Genomic DNA, 23,471 nt, shown 5'->3' with positions numbered 1-23,471 from the left:
CGCAGCCTTCAGAAGAATATGGGAGCTGGGATGCGTCTTCTTGCGCTCAGGCCATGAGCAGCTCGTACCGCACCCTCCTGCGGTTAGCTGACAACGTGCTGTGCGTCGGCGGCTTCCAGGTACAGTGACTTCTTTCTTTGTGGTTACTGCAGGTAAGGTGATGGAGCAATGGAGATGCTGTAGAGAGGTTTCTGCCATTTATTCCGTACCCCTCTACTTGTCACAGGACATCCTCAGACACGGGCGACGACCCCAACTTGCGTACGGGGTTCATGGGTCCAGGTGACGGCCCCAGCAAGTTTCAGTTGCACTGTGCGATGGCCCGCAGCAGTTTCAGGGCCAGCGGGTGGTGTCCCCAACTGTCTTAGTGGCCCTCTCCTGTCATACAAGGGTCGTAGACATGGGGAACGGCCTCAATGCTGTCAGCTGCACGGGTGACAGCCCCCAACTTCACAGTGGACCCAAAGGGGGTTATTGACCTCCGACAGAGAGCAGACGGCTCTCTTGCAACACAGGTCCCGACTGGACTGGGAGGCTCAAACTCCTCTCAACAGGATCCACTTGCTGGTATACCCGTTGGGACTTGCCCCACCCCCCAGGCTCTCTCCCCTTCTGCGCAGTGCAGACTGATCTCGGCAGGCAGAAGGCTGGTGCTCCAGGCACAGGGCTAGTGTTCTTGGCATCCTGGGCGATGGCCCCTCATCCAGCTGGGAGACTGGCAGATCTTAATCCGCAGTCCTGCTTCTGGCAGCTTGAAGTATTGGGGCCAGGTTTACCTATTTCTCAAACAGCGCAGTGCAGCAGCTGCAAATGCTGCACTGTGTGAGAAGGAGAGAGCAGGAGAGCACCAAATTGACTGAAATATGGAACTCTCCTCCCCTCTCCCTAGCGCCAATGCTGAAATTAGCTGGCGTGCGCTATGGAGACACCTGAACGCCATAGTGCAAGGGTGTCTCTGTGAGTCTAGCATAGGTGTTGCACTGGAAGGATACCCTTCCAGTACACAATTCTATGCTTACACCAATTTTAAACATTTTCCCACTTTGTATGTGTGCTGTCCAGTGCAGCACACATGCAAATCCGGAAAATAAAGGAGAAAGAAAGCATTTCTCCTTCATAGTGCCTGGTTGAAGGGTGCGCTATTTTCTGACGCCAAACCCTGTCTACTTTAGTAATTTGGGTTTAGCGGCAGAAACCTTAGGTGGTTGCATGGGAACGCCCATGCCCCACTCATGGTATGCCCTCTTGGCGCTAAGTAATACAAAGTAGTGCTATACGCTGCTTCATGTTACTTTCACATTATTTCCAGCTCTTTTGTGATGCAAACACAGCATAAAATCTTAGTTAATCTGCTCCTTGGTGTTTTTCTTCCCTGATGAACTTGGCTGTTGAACAACGTACAGGATCCATGCTCCCACCTTTATTGTCCAAATCCAGAAACAGATGTGATTTAATGTCTAATCCTTTAAAATGTAGGTTGTTAGTGTCTGCTCTTTTGAAGTGCTCTCTCCTCCTCCTGGTCTTTTGCCAAAGGGACAGCCTGCCACCGCAGGACAGGCTCCAGTTCTGACTGCTCTGAATGAGTGCAGCGTAGGCTCTCACGTGAAGGGTTACAGATGCAGGGACTCTGTTCCGTAGCTTAAGAGTCCACACTGTGAAACCAATCCTGCACTAGTGACCGAGGGCATGAGTTATGGCTTAGCATACGGGTACTCCATCACACATGTGACGGATATCCCATCCGCCTTAGGACAAGTGCATTAGCATTTAATGCACCTGTGATAAAGTGAACGGGAGTGCTCATCTGACAAACAATAATCTCTTCATCTCTTTTCTTCCAGCCTAAGTGTGGAGATTGTAAGCTCTTCTGTGATTGGACAGGCTCACCAACTACTCCTGGTGTGACCAATGTATCTATGCATGAATATATAGATGAGTTACATAAATTATGTATCTATACGGTGCACGTCACCTGGGACATCCCCGTCCTAGGACTTAAATCAAAGTGTGAAAATATTAGAACACCCAGAGAGAAACCAGGTCTCCGGTTACATCACCTTACACGTCTCGTCTTATTGATCCTTAGATGATCTGACTGTAGCCCTTCAAGAAATGCCCAAGCACTTTAGATAGACATGGATTCTACACATCTATTCTTATATCACACAGCTAATAGTCTCCTTCAGTCAAGGAGATAGGTCTGCTCCTAATTTAGCCTTGTGTCTGCAAGAAGTGTCGAGGTGGATGGATGACTCTTACTTGAAGCTCAACGGTGACAAAACCGAACTTGTGTACTTAGGAAATAGTTCCTTGGGAACGATTGCTTCTTCCTGGCCCAAATGTCTTGGCCCTTCCCCTACCCCAAAGGCTGAAATTAAAAGCCTGGGAGTTTGGATAGACCAGGACTTAAATTTTAAAAAACAAGCAAGCAAGGTGGCAGCAGGCTGCTACCGACTGCTCAGAATGCTTAGGAAGATTCTCCATCTTCTTCCGCCTATTGCTAAGAGAACAGTGGTCCAGGCACTCGTTTTGTCCCGCCTGGACTATGCCAATGTCCTTTATCTGGGCGCTCCTCTGGCAGCCACCAACAGGCTTCAGGTTATTCAGAATTGTGCAGCATGTCTGCTTACCAACTCTGTTAGACGTTCGTCCGCCAGACCCTCTCTTACAAAACTCCATTGGCTACCGGTCATGCAAAGGATTCATTTTAAGGCACTGTGTATTGCGCATAAGGCCCCTTCTAATAAGGGCCCTCCTACTGTTAGATCTCTTATCCTGCCCTACTGTCCTTCTAGACCTCTTAGATCAGAAAATAAGCATCTTGCTAAAGTTCCATCTATAAAGAGGATGCGCAGTGGAGGACGTCGATTCGGGTATAATGCGGCAAAACTCTGGAACAATCTTCCTCTGATGATTCGGTCTGAGTCCAACTACCTTCTCTTCCGTAAACAGCTAAAAACTCACCTGTTTCCTTGAATTCTGTTATCTGCTCTAGGATTTGTGATTGATAGTGCTGGGACGCCCTAGGGTAGCCATGCGCTTTTTAAATGCCCTTTCAATTCAATTCAATTCAATATCCTGGAGTAAGCACCATAAAGACATCTGTCACTCTATAGACCTCAACATTTACTGCACTCACTCACTGGTGCACACTCACTAAACCTGGTCTGGAAAACCACAGCGCCCACGTGTTGCGGTCATACTTTTTTCTAAGAGGGTAGCTCTATTTAAAACCATATCCTTCCAAGATGATTTTCCATCAAAGAGACCTCCAAGGTAGGAGAATGTTTCTACCACTTCTACCCTCCTTATGGCTATGTGTAATGTAGGGGGTTTCTAGGGGCGTGTCCCTGCAATTAACACAAATGATTTGGACTCATTTACATTCAGTCCAAGCTAGCCATAAATCTTGTATACCCCTCTATGAGTCTCTGCAGCGCCACATATCATATTTTGACACCTAATATAAAATTCCCACTTTTTGAGTATGCAACAATGTACAAAATAAAATGATCTAAGGGGGAACACAGAGCTAGCAATCGATACTATAAATATCCATTGTGAAATGTGTACAGGCGGGTGCAGGTGGTGGGCAGCGGAATTCATTTAGGTGTGACCAGAACTGGATTTTCATTGTCAGATTTTGGGCTTCAACATGAGAGAGAGGGAGAGAGAGAGAGAGATAGAGACAGAATAGTGAGTAAGAAAGAAAGAGATAGGGAAACAGTGACAAAGGGAGAAAGATAGGAAAACAGAGATAATGGGAGAAAGATAGGAAAACAGTGACATAGGGAGAAAGATAGGAAAACAGCGACAAATGGAGAAAGAAGAAAGAGAAAGATAGGAAAACAGTGACAAAGGGAAAAAGGAGGAAGCGAATGATAGGAAAAAAGTGCAAAGGGAGAAAGGAGGAAAAGGAAGATAGGAACACAGTAGCAAATGGAGAAAGGAGAAAGACAAAGATAGGAAAACAGTGACAAAGGGAGAAAGATAGGAAAACAGAGACAACGGGAGAAAGAAGGAAGAGAATGATAGGAAAACAGTGACAAAGGGAGAAGGGAGGAAGAGAAGGATAGAAAAAAGTGCAAAGGGAGAAAGGAGAAAGAGCAAGATAGGAAAACAGTGACAATGGGAGAAAGGAGGAAAAGAAAGGTAGGAGGAAAACAGTAACAAAGGGAGAAAGAAGGAACAGAAACATATGAAAATAGTGACAAAGGGAGAAAGGATGAAGAGAAAGATAGGAAAACAGTGACAACTGTAGAAAGGAGGAAGAGAAAGATGGGGAAACAGTGACATAGGGAGAAAGGAGGAAGAGAAAGATAGGAACACAGTAACACATGGAGAAAGGAGGAAGAGAAAGGTAGATAGGAAAACAATGACAACTGGAGAAAGTAGGAAGAGAAAGATAGAAAACAGTGACAACTGGAGAAAGGAGAAAAAATAAAGGTAGGAAGGAAAACAGTGACAAAGAGAGAAAGAAGGAAGAGAACATAAGAAAACAGTGACAAAGGGAGGAAGGAGGACGAGAAAGATAGAGATAGAGACAGAATAGTGAGTAAGAAAGAATGAGATAGGGAATCAGTGACAAAGGGAGAAAGATAGGAAAACAGAGATAATGGGAGAAAGATAGGAAAACAGTGACAAAGGGAGAAAGATAGGGAAACAGCGACAAATGGAGAAAGAAGAAAGAGAAAGATAGGAAAACAGTGACAACTGGAGAAAGGAGCAAAAATAAAGGTAGGAAGGAAAACAGTGACAAAGGGAGAAAGAAGGAAGAGAAACATATGAAAACAGTGGCAAAGGGAGAAAGGATGAAGAGAAACATATGAAAACAGTGACAACTGTAGAAAGGAGGAAGATAAAGATAGGAAAACAGTGACATAGGGAGAAAGGAGGAAGAGAAAGGTAGGTAGGAAAACAATGACAACTGGAGAAAGGAGGAAGAGGAAGATAGGAAAACAGTGACAACTAGAAAAAGGAGCACGAGAAAGATAGGCAAGCAGTGCAAATGGGAGAAAGGAGGAAGAGAAAGGTAGGTAGGAAAACAGTGACAACTGGAGAAAGGAGGAAGAGAAAGATAGGAAAACAGTGACACATGGGAGAAAGGAAGAGGAAGAGAAAGATAGGGAAACAGTAACAAAGGGAGACAGGAGGAAGAGAAAGATAGAACAGTGACAAAGGGAAAATGTAGGAAGAGAAAGATAGGAAAACAGTGACAAAATGAGATAGAAAAAGATACGAAAACTGTGTTAAAGGAAGTGTAGGGTGAGGCATGAGGTGGCATCAAGATGAGCCAGCTTTGGTTTCCAACAGCCCTAGCATTCGGGTGCATTGGCACCAGGTTTCTAAATAGACCTTGGTGCCCCTATGATAAGCCCTGTACATATATGTGTGTTTTGGTGCCAGTGGAGCCCACGTAATAAATATTTCTATTAGCATCATGTGTTAGATCCATGAAGCAGTGATTGCTGTGGACCTGCTGGGTGTACCGCACTCATACACTGCGGCAGTAACTACCACCGTCTGAACTGTGCTGAATGTATAGTGGTCCATATTCCTTCACACATCTGATCTGCAAATTCCCCTTTGATCTAATTTCAAAAGCTACCTCTTGGCTGGTACTGCATGAAATTCTGTTAAAATGCACAGATATTTTGGATTCTCCTCGTATTCAAAGTCCAAATTGTCGCTCACAATCTCACATCAAAGCTCACAAGGTCTGCCTGAATCAGTGCTGGTCTCTAGTCACTAGCTCTTCTCTGTGCAAGAGCTTTAAGAATCTTTTTTAAAGATAGTGTTTTCAATTTTTTTCTGCAATACCCTCATGTTGTGGTCTGGCTTGACCGCGCATCTGCCATGGACCCTTTTTGGTCACTAGAAAAGATCTTCTAGAAGCAATACGGAGAGGGTCTTAGGCTCCGCACAAAGGTTGATCTAACTCCCTACAAGCTTTTTATTGGGCAGAAGGTGAGTGCCTCCCCTGAAAACCAGAGCTTGTAATTTTCTCAATAATGTAGGCCTTACTTGGTTATGGTGATAAGACAAAAATCAAGGCCATAGGACTGATGGGTTCATTGGGACAAGTTATATCAGATGCCATACATCTGCTCCATTTAGTATGAAAAATGTAAGATAAAAACAATAGACCCTAGTTATTGTGACAAGCATATGTTAAAGAGGCCATTCATGATAGAGAAAAAACGGTTCTGTTTGCCCAGTTCTACAAGGCTATAAGTCATTAACTATAGGCATTCTAGAACGCTTCTTTGGTGACGTCAGCTGGGGTTTTAAGATCTGTTGTGACATCATTCATCTAAAGTTAGGAGGCCTTTAAGGGTGGAGTGTCTTTACACTGCACTAGAGCCTGTAGGCTGTTTTTGTCACATGGAACCTCACGGATTGCAGTGGTAAGCAAGGTAATTGGTTTCAGTTCCATCTCTGACAAACCCTGAGGTCAGATGATTTTCACTGTGATTGTCCTCGCTAGACCCTCCTAGGGACTTGTTTAATGTGTTGGTCACTGTAATTGTGTACATATTTGTAATTTTAAACATAGTATTTGGCTGTTGTGTTAAAGTAGTGTTTATGTCTTGTCTGACAGTGTTAGTTGCAGGGCCAGCTTTAGTGCTGGTGGTGCCTGGTGCGACAATCTTTTTTGGCACCCCTCACCTCTCATGACCTCTTCCGCGAATTCCCTCGCTACCTCTCGCCAAAAATCCCCCATCTGTCAATAGCCCCTCTCTCACATGTATTTCATTTGTTTTTTAAAGCACTTGTAAAGGCTAGCTTTATTAATCCACTCAGCTATCCACATAAAATACAGATCTGTTCTTTGCAGGCATGTTAAACCTCTACACTACTTTATGGTGAGTTAAAACAGCCACTAGACAAAACTCCAATCCCTCTCTCTAGTAGGAACATTAATCACAAGAGTTATCACCACATTTTTATTGCTGCCTGAAATCTGGACGCACAAGGAACTCTCCAGCAGGTGCTTTTGAATCGTAACTTATTGTTAAACCACGTGCCCCCCCCCTTGAGATCAGTGCCCCACTCCAGGTCAGCGCCCAGTGCGGCCACACCAGTGGCACCACCCTAAAGTCTGCCCTGGTTAGTTGTCTGCCAAGCTCCTCGATGCAGCTTGCCTAAGCCATTGACTCTATTGCCCTGTAAGTTACAACTTTTGCCTGATCACATGCACATATCTGCTTGAAAGGTAGAGTGCTTTAGAGCTTTCAGTTCTTTCCTTCTTCATTTTACTGTGGTTGTTTTTTAGAGTACACAAATAGCACTCCAGACATTGCTATCACGCTGTCTGTTTTCACTTCATAACATTTTTGATGCACCAAATTCCACATGGCCACGGCTTCTAAATTGGGCAACAACTTGCAATGGTAATGCCAATAGTGTAACAATGTTTTACCATTCCAAAATGGACACCATGTTTACTTGCAACATATAGGCCATCTTGCTTTGGTACAACACTAATACACCGTGCGTAATACCATTCCAAGATGTACACCCAGTGTGATATTTACTGAGCGACCATCTTGGAATGGTATTGTACATAGTGCATAATACAAGAAGTGGCACATTCCTTCTAATCATGGTGGACATGTTGTAACTTTAAACCAATGTTACACAATACCTAATAAAGTCGCAAGATAGTCGCCCACTGCTGTGTTTACATTTGTACCTATTTTAGATTGTAGGTATATGCTCATCACATTTAGGTAGAGGCATTTTTTTCTACTTTTTAATCTTTAAATTCCAACATCTGTCTAATAGCCTACATCCACTTGTTGAATTTGCCTGTTTGTCTTACTGTGGAAAGGAGAGTGGGTAGACTACTGAATGAGTCAGTGAGTGTATTAATGGTTGCAAGAGTGCAACGATGAGTGACAGAGTGAATATAAGTACCTAAACGTACCAGTGACTGAAGATGTACTTCCATTCACGGACCATACTTATTGCCATTGCCAATGCTTGTTGTACCATTTACACTGTCTGCATTTTTTTCACCTATTCCAAGGCTCGCCCTCGTTTTCATCTTCCTGGTGCCAGCAGCCAGGGCAGCAACGCCCAGCATGTACGGCGAAATCCTGTCACCCAATTACCCTCAGGGTTACCCTAATAATGTGGAGGAGTCCTGGACGGTTACTGTGCCGCCGGGCTACGGCATCCGAATCTACTTCACACACCTCGACATCGAGCCATCGGAGAACTGCGGTCATGACTCGCTGCAGGTATTGGTATAGAAATAACAGGGGTCGCGAAGGTCAGGATTGAGGTGCATTGGCTGAGGAGTGTGTGGGTATCAATGTTAAAATAGCAGGGGTGCTCAAGTTGGGAACTGAGGTGTACTGACCAAGCTGTGCATATATTCACCTGGCAGTAGTGTTGAAGGTTAAGGTCAGGGCTCAGTTCTGACATACCACAGGTGTGGAAGGTCAAGTAGAAGATGCATTGGCTGACCTGTGTGTATCAGTACTGGAAAAGGAGGGTTGATGTAGGCCAGGATTGAGATGCATTAGTGGAGCTGTTTGTGGGCCCTAATATTGGAAAAATAATGGTTGTGATAGTCACAATTGAGGTGCATTGGCAGAGCTTTGTATTGCAGTACTTACTAGTACTGCAATAGTAATGGAGTTGAGGGTCAGGATTGAGGTGCATTGGCAGATCTTTGTGTGGGTCCCAGTACTGCAACAGTACTGGAATAGTAAAGTGCTGGGGATCAGTATTGGAATAATAAGGGTGGCGAAGGATCGGATTGAGGTGCATTGGTTGAGCAGTGTGCGGGTTCCAATACTGCAACAGTAATGGGGATGAAGGTCTAAACTGAAGTGATTATAACACAATTGGGCAGCATGGCTTTCTGGGATGTAATGGAAATATATCAAACCATTACCTTAAGTTTTTCTTGCTAACAAAATGGAGGACATCGAAGTATTCATTGATCGAGGGCCGGCTTTAGCACTCGTGGCTCCTGGTGCGACAATCTTTTTTGGCGCCCAGTCTCCCCATGACCTCCTTCTCGGATTCCCTCACTACCACCCGCCAAAGGTGACCCTCATCTCTCCATAGCCCCTCTCTCACATACATTGTATTTGTTTAAAAGCTCTAGTAATGGCTGACTTTACTAATCCAATCAGCGATCCACATAAAATACCCATCTGTTCTTTGCAGCAGGCATATTAACCCTCTATGCGGCTCTATGGCGAGTTAAAACTACCACTAGACAAAACTCTGATCCCTCTCTATAGCAGGAACATTAATCACAAGAGTTATCATAACATTTTTGTTGCTGCCTGAAAGCTGGATGCACAAGGAATTCTGCAGCAGGTGATTTAAAATGGTAAAATATTGCTAAACACAGTGCCCCCCCTGAGGTCACTGCCTCCCCCTTCCAGGTCAGCTCTCAGTGCGGCCACACTAGTCACACCACTCTAAAGTCGGCCTGCATTGAACTTAAGTTTATTCTTGAGAAATCTGGGATATTATAATTTATCTTTTCTTTATACAGAAATTCCAATAAGATTATCAGTCAATTAATATGTTTTCATTTGAACAGAAAGCTGCATTGCTGTGTATTGACCTTAAAAGGCTTGTAGTGACACATACATTCTAAAATATTGACAAATTCAGCCTTAGTAAATTGTTTGTTGACACAATAAAATACTCTGAGTAAATTAATCTGCTGTTTCACTTCAAAAGAAAGAGGGATTAAATACTTACACAAATGTGTGTTATTACAGTGCTAAACATATCTATCGATTCCAAAGTTCAAGGATAGTGGCGTCAAAATACCTTTGTGACTGTTTCGTTCCACTTCTGTATTTATTAAGATCTTCTAACAAGTACTTAAGATTGCCAAGGAGTTTTTTTCTGTATTTTGAGGAGTTTTCCTCCCAACTGAAACCCACTACAGTAGACACTTGACACCTTGTATATCAAGTGCAGGGTGCCACTAAGGCTACTGGGACGAGTCGCCCTTTCCTCAGGCAATCAAGAAAGAAAATTGAAGAGTTCAATATTTGACCTTGTTTGCATTTCAACAATCTAGCCCTAGGTTTTACTTTAATGCACTTTTTCATTCACAGTGGAATGCCATCTTGGAGGGATGGCATATGTATCGAAATCTATCTTAAGTGTATCTCTAAAAAAGAATTACAGTTATTAAAAATATGTTAGAGTCTTACCAAAATCACGTTTGTTAGCCCTTTTGAATCTTAACCAAAGCATCAAAAAAGTCAAATTGGCAACCACTTTCATAGAGCCCATCATCTTGGAACTATAACATGCATGTTGGAGGTCTAGCCATAGGATTAACTTCTTAGATCTACGGCATACGTATCGAAAATCTATTCTAAAGTCTATCTCTAATTATGTTATTTGCAGGTATTTGAAACTTTAACCTTTTTTCAATAAATGTTATTTATCAGAGATACACTTAAGGTAAACCCAGGGATAGACTGCTGATGTGGATATCGTCACTCCAAGATGGCGGGTGTAAAAAGAAGCAGATGCTATTTTCTCTTTTTCTGTGCTTTGGTTAATATGTGAATGGACTATCATACCCGTATTTCAATTGATCGCAGCAAGATTTACAGTTAAGGGTATTGCTTGAAGTTAATTGCAAACATTTGTGTTAACATTACTCATAAGTGTTTCAATTGTCCCTAAATTGTTTTCTGCCACAGTGGGGATTTATAATATTTACCTTCTGTAGAACAAAACGGTCATGCAGTATTGGCACCGCGCTATTATATCATTATATCAGTGTATGTATGCCAGTGTGATTTCTATCTTTATCACTGAATTTTGTCTTAAACATATATATTTTACTACTGCAATGACTCACAGTACTAAACATATTTAATCCCTTTGCTTTTAAAATGAAATTACAGATTTATTTACCCAGAGTAATTTATTGTCTAAGATACTCATTAGCCAACAAACAATTGACTGAGGGTCGAGTTCTCAAATTTTTGATGTTGCATGTGTAACTAGCAGCTTTTTGGGTGTACGCAGCAATGTATAGTAGGTGTCTTTCATCTACTTTATATTTTTTATCGAAGATACTGTAAATTATGATGTAAATTCGATCACTGACAGAATATCGGAAACACAAATATCGTGTGGGAAGAATATCATGTCAAAATGTTCATGGACCAAAATATCGAGAAGGTAAGTGCAAATAGGTAAGTATAGATTTACTATTCTTAACTCCACACCTATGTACCTTGAAGATATATATATCACCAAGGTACATATATGTGGAGTTATATATAGTAAACTTTCCTTACCTATAGAAACTTACTTTCGCAATATTTGTGTCCTGATATTTTTGACACCACATTCTGTCCCATGATATTTGGGTTTCCAATATTCTGTCTAAATACCAATGAAATTATATTCCTTGACTGATACAACTTTTTGCATTCCTGGGTTGAGGAGTACTGTCTGAGCTGTGAGTGTGGTGTAAGTATTGGAATAGTAAAGTGCTATAGATCAGGATTCAGGTGCATGGGCTGAGCTGTGAGTGGGTAGCAGCTTTAGAATGGTAGGGGAAGAACTTATCTAGATTTGGGATCACTGGCCTTTGTGGGTCGGATCCCAGTATTTGAGCTGTAAGAACAATGAGAGTCACATTTGAGGTGCACTGGCTGACTGCTTGTGGCTTCCAGTACTGCAATAGTAAGGGTGATATAGGTCAGAAGTGAGGTGCATAGACTGAGCTGCATTTGGCGCTTACTATTGGAATAGGTAGGTGCTGGATGTCGGGGTTGAAGTGCATTGGCTGAGCTGTGAGTGGGTCTCTGTATTGGTGGAGTTAGGATTGGTATGCACTGGTGGAGCTGTGTGTATGTGTCCCGCTACTGGAGTGGCATGGATGATGAAAGTCTGACTGAAGGTACATTGGCTGAGCTGTGCATGGGCATGGTATTGAAAGAATGGGTCTGATGGAGGTCAGTGCTGATGTGCATTTGCAGAGCAGTGAGCAGGTATCAATACTGGAATATTAGGGAGTGAAAGGAGTTGAGGATTGATATGCTTCTTGTGTGGGTTCCAACATTAAAACATTGGAGTGTTGAGAGCTCTATTGATGACAATGGAGGAGCTCCGGGCTTATAATGGTTGGTAGAAGCCCGGAGAGCTCAACATTACAATGTTTGTCTTCATTATTCTTCCTTTCTAGTTTTGAACTTTCTGGTCTTTGTAGGTGGAATGTTCTAATAGCCTTATAGCCCTTCTGCCTCAGGCTACACCGGTTGTTAAAGGACCTCTTCTTCGTTATAGGCCCTTGCCTGCAGCTGGGGCCTATGACTCGGGTTTAGGACCTTTAGCAACCGGTATAGCCCTCAGCAGTGAGCTATACGGCTATATTAGAATGGTCAGCAGTACTGCCGCTTTGGATTGAGCTATGTTTCTCCTTTTTACTTGCTTCTAGATTGTGATCGGTGATGTGGTAGAAGCCACCCTCTGTGGTCAGACCTGGGACAAGGCCGGGAAGGAGACCGCCATGAAATATGACAAGTATTTCCTGTCCAACACTCTTACAATGACCTTCAAGTCTGACTTCTCCAACCAGCAGCGGCACACCGGCTTTGCAGCATACTATGTGGCAGAGGGTAGGTGGCCCTCCAATTAGATGACTATCTCCTTCCAGGTTATCAGGGACACTTTCATGCGATCACCTAATGCACTCTGGGTATTTAGTCTTTCTTTGCTTTCACTGAACTAATTAAACTACTACAACTGAAAACAATGAATTGTAGGTGAAAAAGTCATTTTAGGAAACAGTGTCCTTAATTACCTGAAGTCAAGAAGTCACCCTACCCTTCTGAGTGCTGTAGAAGAAATAGCATCTATAGGCCCACTTGAAGTATAAAAATATGTTTATCATGCAAAATCAATCAAAAATAGTGATATCACAGCAAAGAGAGACAGAGCTTCACCTCCTGTTGACCATATCTTGCCAGCTCCTCTAAAAATTACCAAAACATTCATACATAATCTTCACATAGGCAATCAAGGGATACACATGACAGATCCAAACGCTTGGTAATGGTGCTAGCAGTTGCCTGGTTGTCTCAGGAGAAGAGTAGAAGAGGAGTTGGAAAAAGGAACAACAAAGTGTTGTAATGAAACGAAGATCCAGCTCCAGGGTAATTTAGGTAGTATTTATTAAGATGGTAAGACAAAGAGCCCCACCAGGAGCAGCCTTCCTGCTGCTCAGCCCATACACCAACTGACACACTCACTCACCCAACATTCCACAGCAGCACCACGCACCAACATTCCACACCACACTCACGCTGGCTGAGCAGCAAGTAGAACACATCTCCCTTCTCTACAGTGAACAAGAACACAATGCAATGGTCCAAGGAAAGTACGCATTGATAGAAGGTACATGCATAGAAATAAGATGAGGACCCATTGAAAGACCAGAAGATGACTAAAGGGCATACAAGTTAAGATCAAAAGCAAAGAAAGGACAATACAATCAACATGCAAGTTAACATCAAAATGCAAAGAAAGCACAGAAGAATGTAACAATTGACTTGAATGTTAACATAAGATATGAAATAATGGAAAATGACAATGCCCATCCATGTACTCACAAAAATGAAAACAACGAACTGAGCAAGATAAAAACTGTCTTTAAGAAAGCAAAAAGACTACACTGACCCATATCTTCTCCCTTTTCACACAAAACCAAATAAACCCACATTTTACTACACCATGCATAACCACCCAAACCCCTTATGCCACAAACATGCCAGCTGCCCAGACTGAAATGAACGTGAACACACAGGGAACCAAACCCCAACAGTGCAGTAGAGATCACCCCACAGCAAAATAAATGAGCTCCTGATGTCACGGCTCGAGCTAGACAAAGTCAATGAAGACAGGCGAGTGCTCAAACTTAAAGGGCCTGATTCACAGAACTAACTTAAGACAAAATCCTAAACTTACTACCATTTTGGTATTCACAGAAGGCACTTACTCACTGTGGTATTCACAGAAGGCACTTACTCATTTCGGTATTCACAGAAGTTAGGAGTCCTAACTTTAGGACTCCTAAATGCCTTCTGTGAATACCGAAAGTCTTAAAGTTGGGATTTTTCTCAGTTTAGGAGTCCTAACTTTACTACTCCTAAACTGAGAAAAATCCTAACTTTACGACTTTAGGTATTCACAGAAGGCATTTAGGAGTCCTAAAGTTTGGAGTCCTAACTTTACTACTCCTAAATTGAGAAAAATCCTAATTTTAAGACTTTCGGTATTCACAGAAGGCATTTAGGAGTCCTAAAGTTAGGACTCCTAACTTCTGTGAATACCGAAATGAGTAAGTGCCTTCTGTGAATACCAAAATGAGTAAGTGCCTTCTGTGAATACCAAAATGGTAGTAAGTTTAGGATTTTGTCTTAAGTTAGTTCTGTGAATCGGGCCCAAAATATTTTGAGTAAAAAAACAGGCGCAGCGGTTATACGTTTCCTCAGGAGAAGGGGTCAGTTTCCTCAATAGCACCACACACCGGACCACTTTCCGTGTCACTGCCAGTCAGATTACACATGGGCGGGTGTCAATTGCCCCTTCCTTCCTTCCTTATAGCACTTCTCAGTATGAAGTTTGGGGATGTCACAGAAACAGCTTCGCATTAGATTCGCACGATAACTCAGGGATGCAGTTTACTTGGAACAGTGCTGAAAACACAGCAACGCTGGTAACTGTGGAATACACAGGAACACGCACAGCTGGTTGAGATATGTCGCGGTTGATCCTCCCACACAGTGGTTGAGGCAGGTCGATACCAGAGGTCGCAGGTGGGACAGGACGCTGCCACACCAGCTTAATTCACCGGAGGTCTCCCTGCACAAGTCCAGGAAGACACAGCAAGATCTGGCACACCCAGGTTGGTGCCGACCGGTCTGAAGGTCACTGGTGTGGCTCAAGGCTGCCAGACTATCTGTTACACTCCGTACGCTTAGTTTCAAGTCAAGGTTCTTCCTTATGTAGTTACTTTAGGCTTCGAATTCAAGTAGATTATGTTTCCATAGTTTTATTAAAAAAATAGTAAAAATAGCAATTACTATTTCAAAAATCTTCATTTCCCATCCCCGAAATATAAGACCAAATGCTACTTCGTCGTTTCTAGGCTAAACCCATCACGTATCTTATTTAGCGCCTTGCCACTTTCTTTAATGCAATGTATTGGCCCATGAGCACTGAGAGAGGTGTCATGAAAGAAGACACAACATTCCATGTCCATTGTGGCACACACACCACACTTGGCATCCAGGACACAATGCAGAGTCATTCTGATTTACAAAATGACAGTTCTTTGGGCTTTTAGCTGATCAGAGATGAATCCCTAGTGATCGCTGTTGCATTGTCCACTTCTTCGTGAACTTTGGCGGTAGATTGATCTTCATGGATACTCTGATCTATCCCATATGTGGGAAAGAGAATGGGAAAGATTCAGGATGTCTTAGAGATAGCTGTGGGCAGTCTTTGCTGAAGAGGAAATTGATCTATAATGTGATAAGTAGCAGTAGCCACACAGGCATGGGAGCATGCTCCAAACCACCCACTTGTTTACCATTTCAGTTAAGTAAGTGGAGTTATCCCCTAGTAGAGTAGTTGGTGTTATACCGAACTTATTCTTGTGGAGCTAACAATTTTGTTCTTTTGATATTGTTCTTTCCCCTGGTTTTGCCTTCTCTGTATCTTATGTTTTAGGGGCCCTCTTTTGTCTCCTATAAGTAGCAGGGGCCACATAGGCACGGGAGCAAGTCCCAAACCATTCTCTGCGCAGCCAGTTATACACTTGTTTACCACAGACTTAATATTCTCCAGACTTCTAATCAGGGTGGCTATGATGGTGCACTACTCCTGAATTAGTTAATTAGTTAGTTTATTGATTATTTACTTAGTTACTTAAAACCGTTGCAATAAGGGCCAGTTTTAAACCCATAATACATTTTGTTACTTGAAATCAACTAAGATAAGGTACTAACACGTATTTAAAATTGCCAAGTTATAACATAAAAACATTTATAAAATCCGTAGTCAAAAGCTGTGGGCAGAAAATTAGTTTAAGGTTGCAATATTAGATAGTAATTAAAACTTTTTTGAAATTCCATGGTCCACATCTGTGTCATTGGTCCCGCGGGCAGGTCAGTATTTCCTAACTAAATACAGTGTGGTAGAGGGAATCTGAAAGGAAAGGGGTGGCTCATAGGGATACTATAGAGTATACAAAGGCACAGACACTTGAGCCCCTCCCCCTGCAGCCTTGCAGCATGTTGATTCAGAGGAGCAGGTCTGGAAACAGATGGTTGGGCTGAGGTAGGAGGCACAGCAGGTACAGAAGTGTCGGTGCCTGAACCCCCTCCAGGCGGTGAGTCATCCCGCCCCGCTCCCTTCCGTTGTTACCCAACAACACTGCGCGCTTTTACCTTAAATCACCACTTGACAACATTCTTTGGTGCCTGAAAAGGTTGCAGTTTATTCATCACATAACATTCTTACAAAATTGTTATGCATTTCCAATGTTCATGGACATACCGTATTCAATGTCCGTGCTCTACCTTCGCATCTATTGCTCATCGCAATTCATTTCTTTGCATTTTTTGGACCCAGCCTTCTCAATTTCCTGGGAGGGGAGGGCCCCCCCTTTTTTGGGCCTCCGAATCACGGGTCTAGGCTTTAGCTTGCTACCGATTTTGGAGGGTGTCCGTCTGGACCTGCCCGGGCTGCAAGTGCCGTCCCGCTCGCCCTGTACCCTTTCGTGGGCCCTCCGTTCTCCTAGGGGTCCCTGCCGTGCGGCATCCCAAGGACCTTACTTAAGCATCTACTCTACCTTTCCTGAGGCTGAGTCCTTCCATCTTCCCCCTCTGTACCCCTGCCGTGAAGCATCCCAAGGGTCGTGCGGGAGCATCACATCTATTTTCTTATGGCGGCACGCCGCCCCTGGCTCCCTCAGTGCCCCTGCCGTGAGGCATCCCAAGGACACTGTGGGAGCCCTCCATCTACCTTCTAGTATTTCACTCTTTCTACTAGCTTCCTTGTGTTTGTTCCGCCACGCTTCCTACGGTTTCTCGATCGGAGGGAGCTCCCCCTACTCCTCCCCCCTATTCCAGGCTCTCCCTTTTCCCTAGTCAAAACCCCTTTGCTCCAGTATCCCCATAATGTTCAGCATGAACATGTCCATCCCCACCCCGGTGAGGTGTACCCCGTCTTCCAGGTGGTACCCTCAAGTTTATAAAGCTGTGCCTCATGAAACCCCCATCCATTAGCCTTGCACACTTTGGCCATGGTGATATTCAGTTTCCTTCTGGATTTCTCCACTGCCCCCAGGTCCACCGCCCCCCGCCAGGCCCTCCTCACTATGATCTCAGAGAAGATTACCTCGGTGGAATGGATCAGGCGTGCTAAAGCTGCTAGGCTTTTCTGCATGTCCTCTAGTAGCTCCTGCCTTCCTACTTCTTGCAATGAGGAATGTGCCTGCTCCTGGCCGTTGGCCCCACTTATCCCCCCACTCGCTATCTTGATCGCCCCCCTGATTGGGTGGGGGCTCCCTTTTGTTTCGGGGGCCAATCCTGACCCTCACCGGCCTAGCTGGTATGCTAAAAGGGGTGGGGGGTGGAACCCCGCCTCCGGAGGGCGTTCTACCCGGGCCCCCATTTGGTCCGGCTTTGCCTCCCCAGCCCGGGCCTCAAGGCGCAGATGCTCTCTTGCAGTGAGCAAGGAAGCCCAGGCCTACATCCCACAGCACTTCAAAGCAATGTTGGTGGTGAGCAGCACGTGATAGGATCCTCTCCAGTGAACTGAAGAGCTGACTTTTGCTTGTGAACTTTCACAAAGACATAGTTGCCAGGCTTCATGTCGTGGCATGATCAGGAGGGCAGTCAGGCTATGCAGCTCGACTCTGCGAATGGAAACTGCAGAGACAGTGAATCAGTTGCTTGCAGTATTGCGAAATAAATTCATCGTTCAAGTGCAAGTCGAAGGTGGCCTCGGAGACTCATGAGACTCTATGTCAGCCCGTGATTATCTTGTAAGGGCCCAGTTTCATTTATTGTTACGTAGTGGCACAGACTGACTGGATTGCCAAAGGCAGAGCATCAGGCTACTTCAATTGGGTTATCTTATTTTTAGAGTAGAGTTGTACTTTTCTTGAGAATTCAGGGTGATGGGCCCAGTGGAGATACTGTCTCATCCCTAAAGCATTGCACACTTCTTGGACTTCATAGAAAATATATTGGTAGCCCGATCACTAGGCAACCTTTTAGGCATCCCAAAGCGGGGGAATAAATACCTCGAATTCTTGGCTACTGTTGTGGCATCTTTGTGGTACATGTATAGCACTTTATACACACCAATAACAAATATACAATGACAAGCACATAGGAGTAGAAGCAACATTTGGAGATCTAAAAAAGGATAATCTGCAAATGGACAGAGGGCCCCAGTGGAGATGGGTGGGCAGTGGGTGGTTGAGATCCTTTTCCCTATTGTGAGCTTGACAAGTGATACAAGAGTGGCAATCATTTTTAGATGGAAGGAAAGAAGGGCACATACCAATGGGTCACCGATGCACTAATTATACCATCCCTTCCAGCATGGGCTCTTGATATAGGCAGGAGAAGTTGGGGAGCAAACATTTTGGGGTTAATACTTTCCCGGTGCTGTCCTTCTACTCTTCATTGGGCTCTTTTTTACATATCTGCCTAATCCATATCTGTTTTTCAGCATTCAATGCCTGCTCTTGTGACAGAGTCAGAGCCTGAGAGTAGCTACAGGAAATACACCAGTTTGCTTTAAATGCATTGTTGATTCACCATTAGAGGACAAAGCAGCTTTCTTAAAAGCTTGATCAGGGAGGGTTTTCCCAGAGACACTCCTCCATTTGAATATTGATTAACATCACATTTAACTAGGGTGATTTTGAAAGGCAGCACAGGCCCATCTACCAGATTTCAGACATAGATACCATTTTTAATGGGGTTTCCAGCAGGAGAGAAGAACCCGCTTTGCATCCAAAAACCATCCCAGAGTCATGGGCCACTCCAAAGCCAAATTGTGAGTCTGTGATCACAGTAATATTCTTTTTAGTGGCTAATGCAAGGGCAAGAAACTCAGCCGCTTGGGTCAAGTGTACGTGGGGCAAATCTTGATTTTCTCCAACCTCTTGTAGGGACATGCAGTAATTCCAGCTATGGGGTTTACAGTGTTATTTCTAAGGCGAGAACCATCCACAAAATAAACAAGTCCACTAAAGGTTATTGGTGCATCAGATAGATTAATGTCAGGTGTGGTCTGATGCTTGGTGGTTAACAGATAATCATGTGCCTTGCCCCCCTCAGAGAAGGCATCAAAGAGGCTGGATTGAAAACAGGAGAACACATCAGAAAGATATTGGAGGCTGGTAACAAAAGCAGGTAAACCAGGCAATAGAAAGGAGTTGCGTTTGTGTAGTGAGGAGAAGGACAGCTAAGGAATGGGCAACTGCCACAATGAGTGGAACATACGTCAGTGTTTTCTGATGCTTCTACAAGATGGGTGGCAGCACCAGAGTGCGGGAAAGGCAGGAGTCCTGCTGCCATGTGGGCCACAGCAGAGGAGTGATAGGCAATGGGCTTCTTCTGATCCCCTAACATCCAAGACTGAACCCCTTTCATTCATGATAATGCAATGTGTAGGGTGTACTGTAAAAAGGAAGCCTTATGCAGGCACATAAGCCAATGCTTGTTTTACCTGCACGCAGGCTTGCTACCCCTCCTCAAACTCTGTCCAGCTGAAGAGTTCAGGGATATTATTTTTGACATAGTTTTAGATGGGTCATGGCGAGGCAACAAATCCCATATCATTGTCTACAATAGCCCGCGATTTCCAAAAAGATCTCTACTTGAATACAAAGGGGGAGGTAACTGACGGATGGCTTCAAATCGAACAGTTGGCAGATGACGCTTAGCAGATGACATGTCATAACCTAAATATCGCACCTGGGTGAGATAAAATTTCAGTTTCTCTTTTGAAGCCTTATGCAACTTCTTACCTAATTTAGTTTGTAGGTATAGGGAATTGACCTTTCATTGGTCTAAGGTGAGTGACATGAGTAAAAAGTCATCAGCATACCGGACTGACGTGAAACCTTCGGGCAAAAAAACAGGGTGTCAAGATCTCATTTTAAAGCCTAGGAAAAGATGGACACTGATTTGGTAAACCCATGTGGGCATCTCACCTCTTTGACTGTCCTTTGTCCCATTGCAAAGCAAAAAGATATTGCCCTTCTTCATGACTGGAGATGGAACAGTAGGCGGATCACAAATCTACTATGATGAACTAATTGGTCGGTGGCTGGGATACAAAAAAGGATGGTGGTAGAGTTGGACAACACTGGGAAACTGGGGATAACTGCACTATTGTTTGCTTGAAAGTCTTGGACGAAACAGTACAAATTCTTGACCAGGAGAATCATGGTATTCCGGGTTGTAATTGTAGGCACTAGGACACCATGCTTAATCAATTCCTCAATTGCATGAGGAAAATTCCAGCTTCAGCCTCAGGAAACAAAGGGTACTCTGAAATATAAGGGGGCTTCTCTATGGGGATTAACTTTATGTTAGCAGGTTCAACTGTACTTTATACACCGAACATCACTGGCAAGTTTAGGCCACAAAGTGTAAGGAACTTGATCATGTAATTTACTCAAAGAGGCAGCCATTTTTATGGTCCGAATTGCTTTACACAACAAAAAAAACGTTGTTTTCATCAGTCTGTGGAACGTTACCATGCAGTTAAGTTTACATAACTAGGCAGAAAAAGCATGTTTGTCAGTGATAGGACTCAAATGTAACAGAAACAGTAATATGGGGGAACTTGCTTATTTGATATACTCCTGCATCATTGGACAAGCTCTTGACAGGTAATGGAAGAAATTATGCGTTTTTCAGGGATGATCAGCCAGACATGTGTTATTGAGACAAGATATAAGTTTTCTTTCAGTCAAAAATTTCACATAAGGACCAGTTTTCATCCACTGGGATTAATGCTTCCACAGCACAGTCTGCACCTCTTGGGCTGCCTTAGTAATCAGGATACCAGTTCTGTGTAATCAAGTCAAACTCTGGAAATTTGCACGGCGAAGAAATCCTTTATGTTAGGTTGGGGCAATCTGTCTTCCAATGGCCCATCCGATCACACCTAAACCATGATCTACCTGGAGGGGCTTGCTCTTCTCTCCCTCTTCCACTGGGACGAAATCCTTTATGTTAGGTTGGGGCAATCTGTCTTCCAATGGCCCAACCGATCACACCTAAACCATGATCTACCTGGAGGGGCTTACTCTTCTCTCCCTCTTCCATTGTTTCACCCCGCCCGCCCCTGTCCACCACTTTCTCCTCCCCAGTCAGTGTTTCTCTTTCCCCTCCCTTTTACGATCTGCTGAAATATTGCATTCGTAAAGCCATTATATTAGATTTGTTTGATTCATTTTCCTTTCCTGCATGACAACACAAAGATTGCCTACAGTGACTAACCCTGCTAGGTTTGTAGTTTGCCACCCAATGAAGAGGGTCCACACTGCTTCTGCAAGCTAGGTAGCAATCCCTGTCCCTACTCCTTTCTATGCTAGTCCAGTAGGACGGGCTATATCGGAGTATCTCTCAGACACATCCTTTAGCTCTTGTTAAAATTTGCTGCTGCCATCATCAAATGATCTCTGATTCCACCCGGCACCACCAATTGCCAGAACTGTCTGAGATCCGACCAATTTTGCTTATACACTTCAAACATCCTCTGTAATTGTTTTTAGGAGTTATAAAGGGTTTTCACAACTGTTGAAGATTTTTTTCTAATTGTTAACCTACAGTGCGTCTCAAACTATCCCTGATAATGTCAGACTGGGAGCCTGGTCTGGTGTGGGCATGATGTGGAACGAGTGGACTAGTGTCCCCACGTGGACGTGCAGGGTGGTGGACTCAGCCTCACATTTTAAGCGCTGTGCACAATCCTCTGATATTTAATTACAAGACACCTCCCTGCACCCACTTGTGTGTTATCGCCTTGCACCTCTCTTGCCGGCTGCATGCCCAGCGTTGTCCTATTTCCAGCCACAGCCCCAGGTGTGCCCCCGGCGTTTCCTGCCTGGCCTGTGTGGGGTAGTTTAGAACATCAAAAATAACCTCTTCCTGCTACTGGTCTTTTTCTGAAGGTCTGTGACTTGTGAGAATAGGTAAGGTGGAGGTGGAGGTGGGGCAGTGGGGGTAAAAGCTCTAACTCTAAAAGTAACATATAAGTGCACTCCACAGCATAGAGCAAATGGGCTGTAGAATAGCGCAGTAAGGGCCATATTATCAAGAATGGCGTTAAAATTATCGCCGTATTAGCGGCAGGAAACTGCCGCTAAAACGGCGATAATGAGCTTGATAATATGCCGCAGAGAATTCCCATAGAAGCCCATGTTGACACCAGAACATGGGCTTCTATGGGAATTCTATGGGAATTCTCTGCGGCATATTATCAAGCCCATTATCGTCGCTTTAGCAGCACTTTCCTGCCGCTAAAGCGGCGATATTTTTAACGCCGTTCTTGATAATATGGCCCTTACTGCGCTATTCTACTGCCCATTTGCTCTATGCTGTGGAGTGCACTCATATGTTACTTTTAGGGACTCCTGCTGCATCCACCCACACACCAAGAATAAACCCATTGTCTCCTACCGAGATGCAGTCTATGTACCATTCAAACACCCAGGTGAATAAGCAGAAAAAGGAGCATGTTTAGACTTTGTTCAATTTAGCGACATTACTGTCTAATCTGGTCCACATATGGGGAATATGTACGACCATTTCCTTTTGCGACTCGCAACGTACGAATTTTAGCGACTTGCAAATTGCGACTTGCAAAAGGAAATGTACTAATGTGTCACAGGCACATTTTGCGATTCCCAAATGACCTGCCTCATCAACATTCATGAGGCAGGTCGCAATTTTTGACCCATCTGGAATGGGCAATAAAACTGGGATGGTGGCCTCCTAGGGACAACAGATCCCCATGTCTGTGTTTCCTGCTTAAATGAAGCAACTTTTTTTTTTAAAAATGCAGCTCGTTTTTCTTAAAGGAAAATGGGATGCGTTTCAAAGAGAAAAATTAAAAGTTTCAGTTTGATTTTTGAAGGGTAGGCAGTGGCTCGTGGGACCACGGCCTGCTTTAAAAACGTTTTTGCTGCCAATCACACAGGGGATGGGGTCCCCTGGGGACACCTTCCTGTTTGCAAGTGGCTTACCACATACTTGTAGTAGGCGGTAAACTGCGATTGTTTTGCGACCGCATTCCAGTCTCAAAACAATAGTACATGCCTCTACGACTTGCTATTAGGAATGGACGCCCTAGGCACGCTCCTTCCTAATACCGACTTGCAAACCCTATTTTGCGAGTTGGGGATAGGTTACCGATTC

At 44.0% G+C, this 23,471-nt stretch overlaps 1 protein-coding gene across 3 annotated transcripts in view; it reads left to right on the top strand.

The window, feature by feature from the left end:
- LOC146812781 (complement C1s subcomponent-like) overlaps positions 1-23,471 on the top strand; it is an 89,764-nt gene that overhangs the window by 23,489 nt on the left and 42,804 nt on the right. For all 3 annotated transcript variants that reach the window (XM_085619887.1, XM_085619886.1, XM_085619888.1), the window contains exons 3-4: positions 8,033-8,246; positions 12,452-12,632. In XM_085619887.1, the coding sequence (XP_085476013.1) occupies positions 8,033-8,246; positions 12,452-12,632 (395 nt within the window). The remainder of the gene's footprint in view (positions 1-8,032; positions 8,247-12,451; positions 12,633-23,471) is intronic.

This window comes from Triturus cristatus, chromosome 7, assembly GCF_964204655.1.
Source record: "Triturus cristatus chromosome 7, aTriCri1.1, whole genome shotgun sequence".
NCBI classification, from domain to species: Eukaryota; Metazoa; Chordata; class Amphibia; order Caudata; family Salamandridae; genus Triturus; species Triturus cristatus.
The sequence above is the reverse complement of the archived record's forward strand: the minus strand, read 5'-3'. Positions and strand labels throughout refer to the sequence as shown.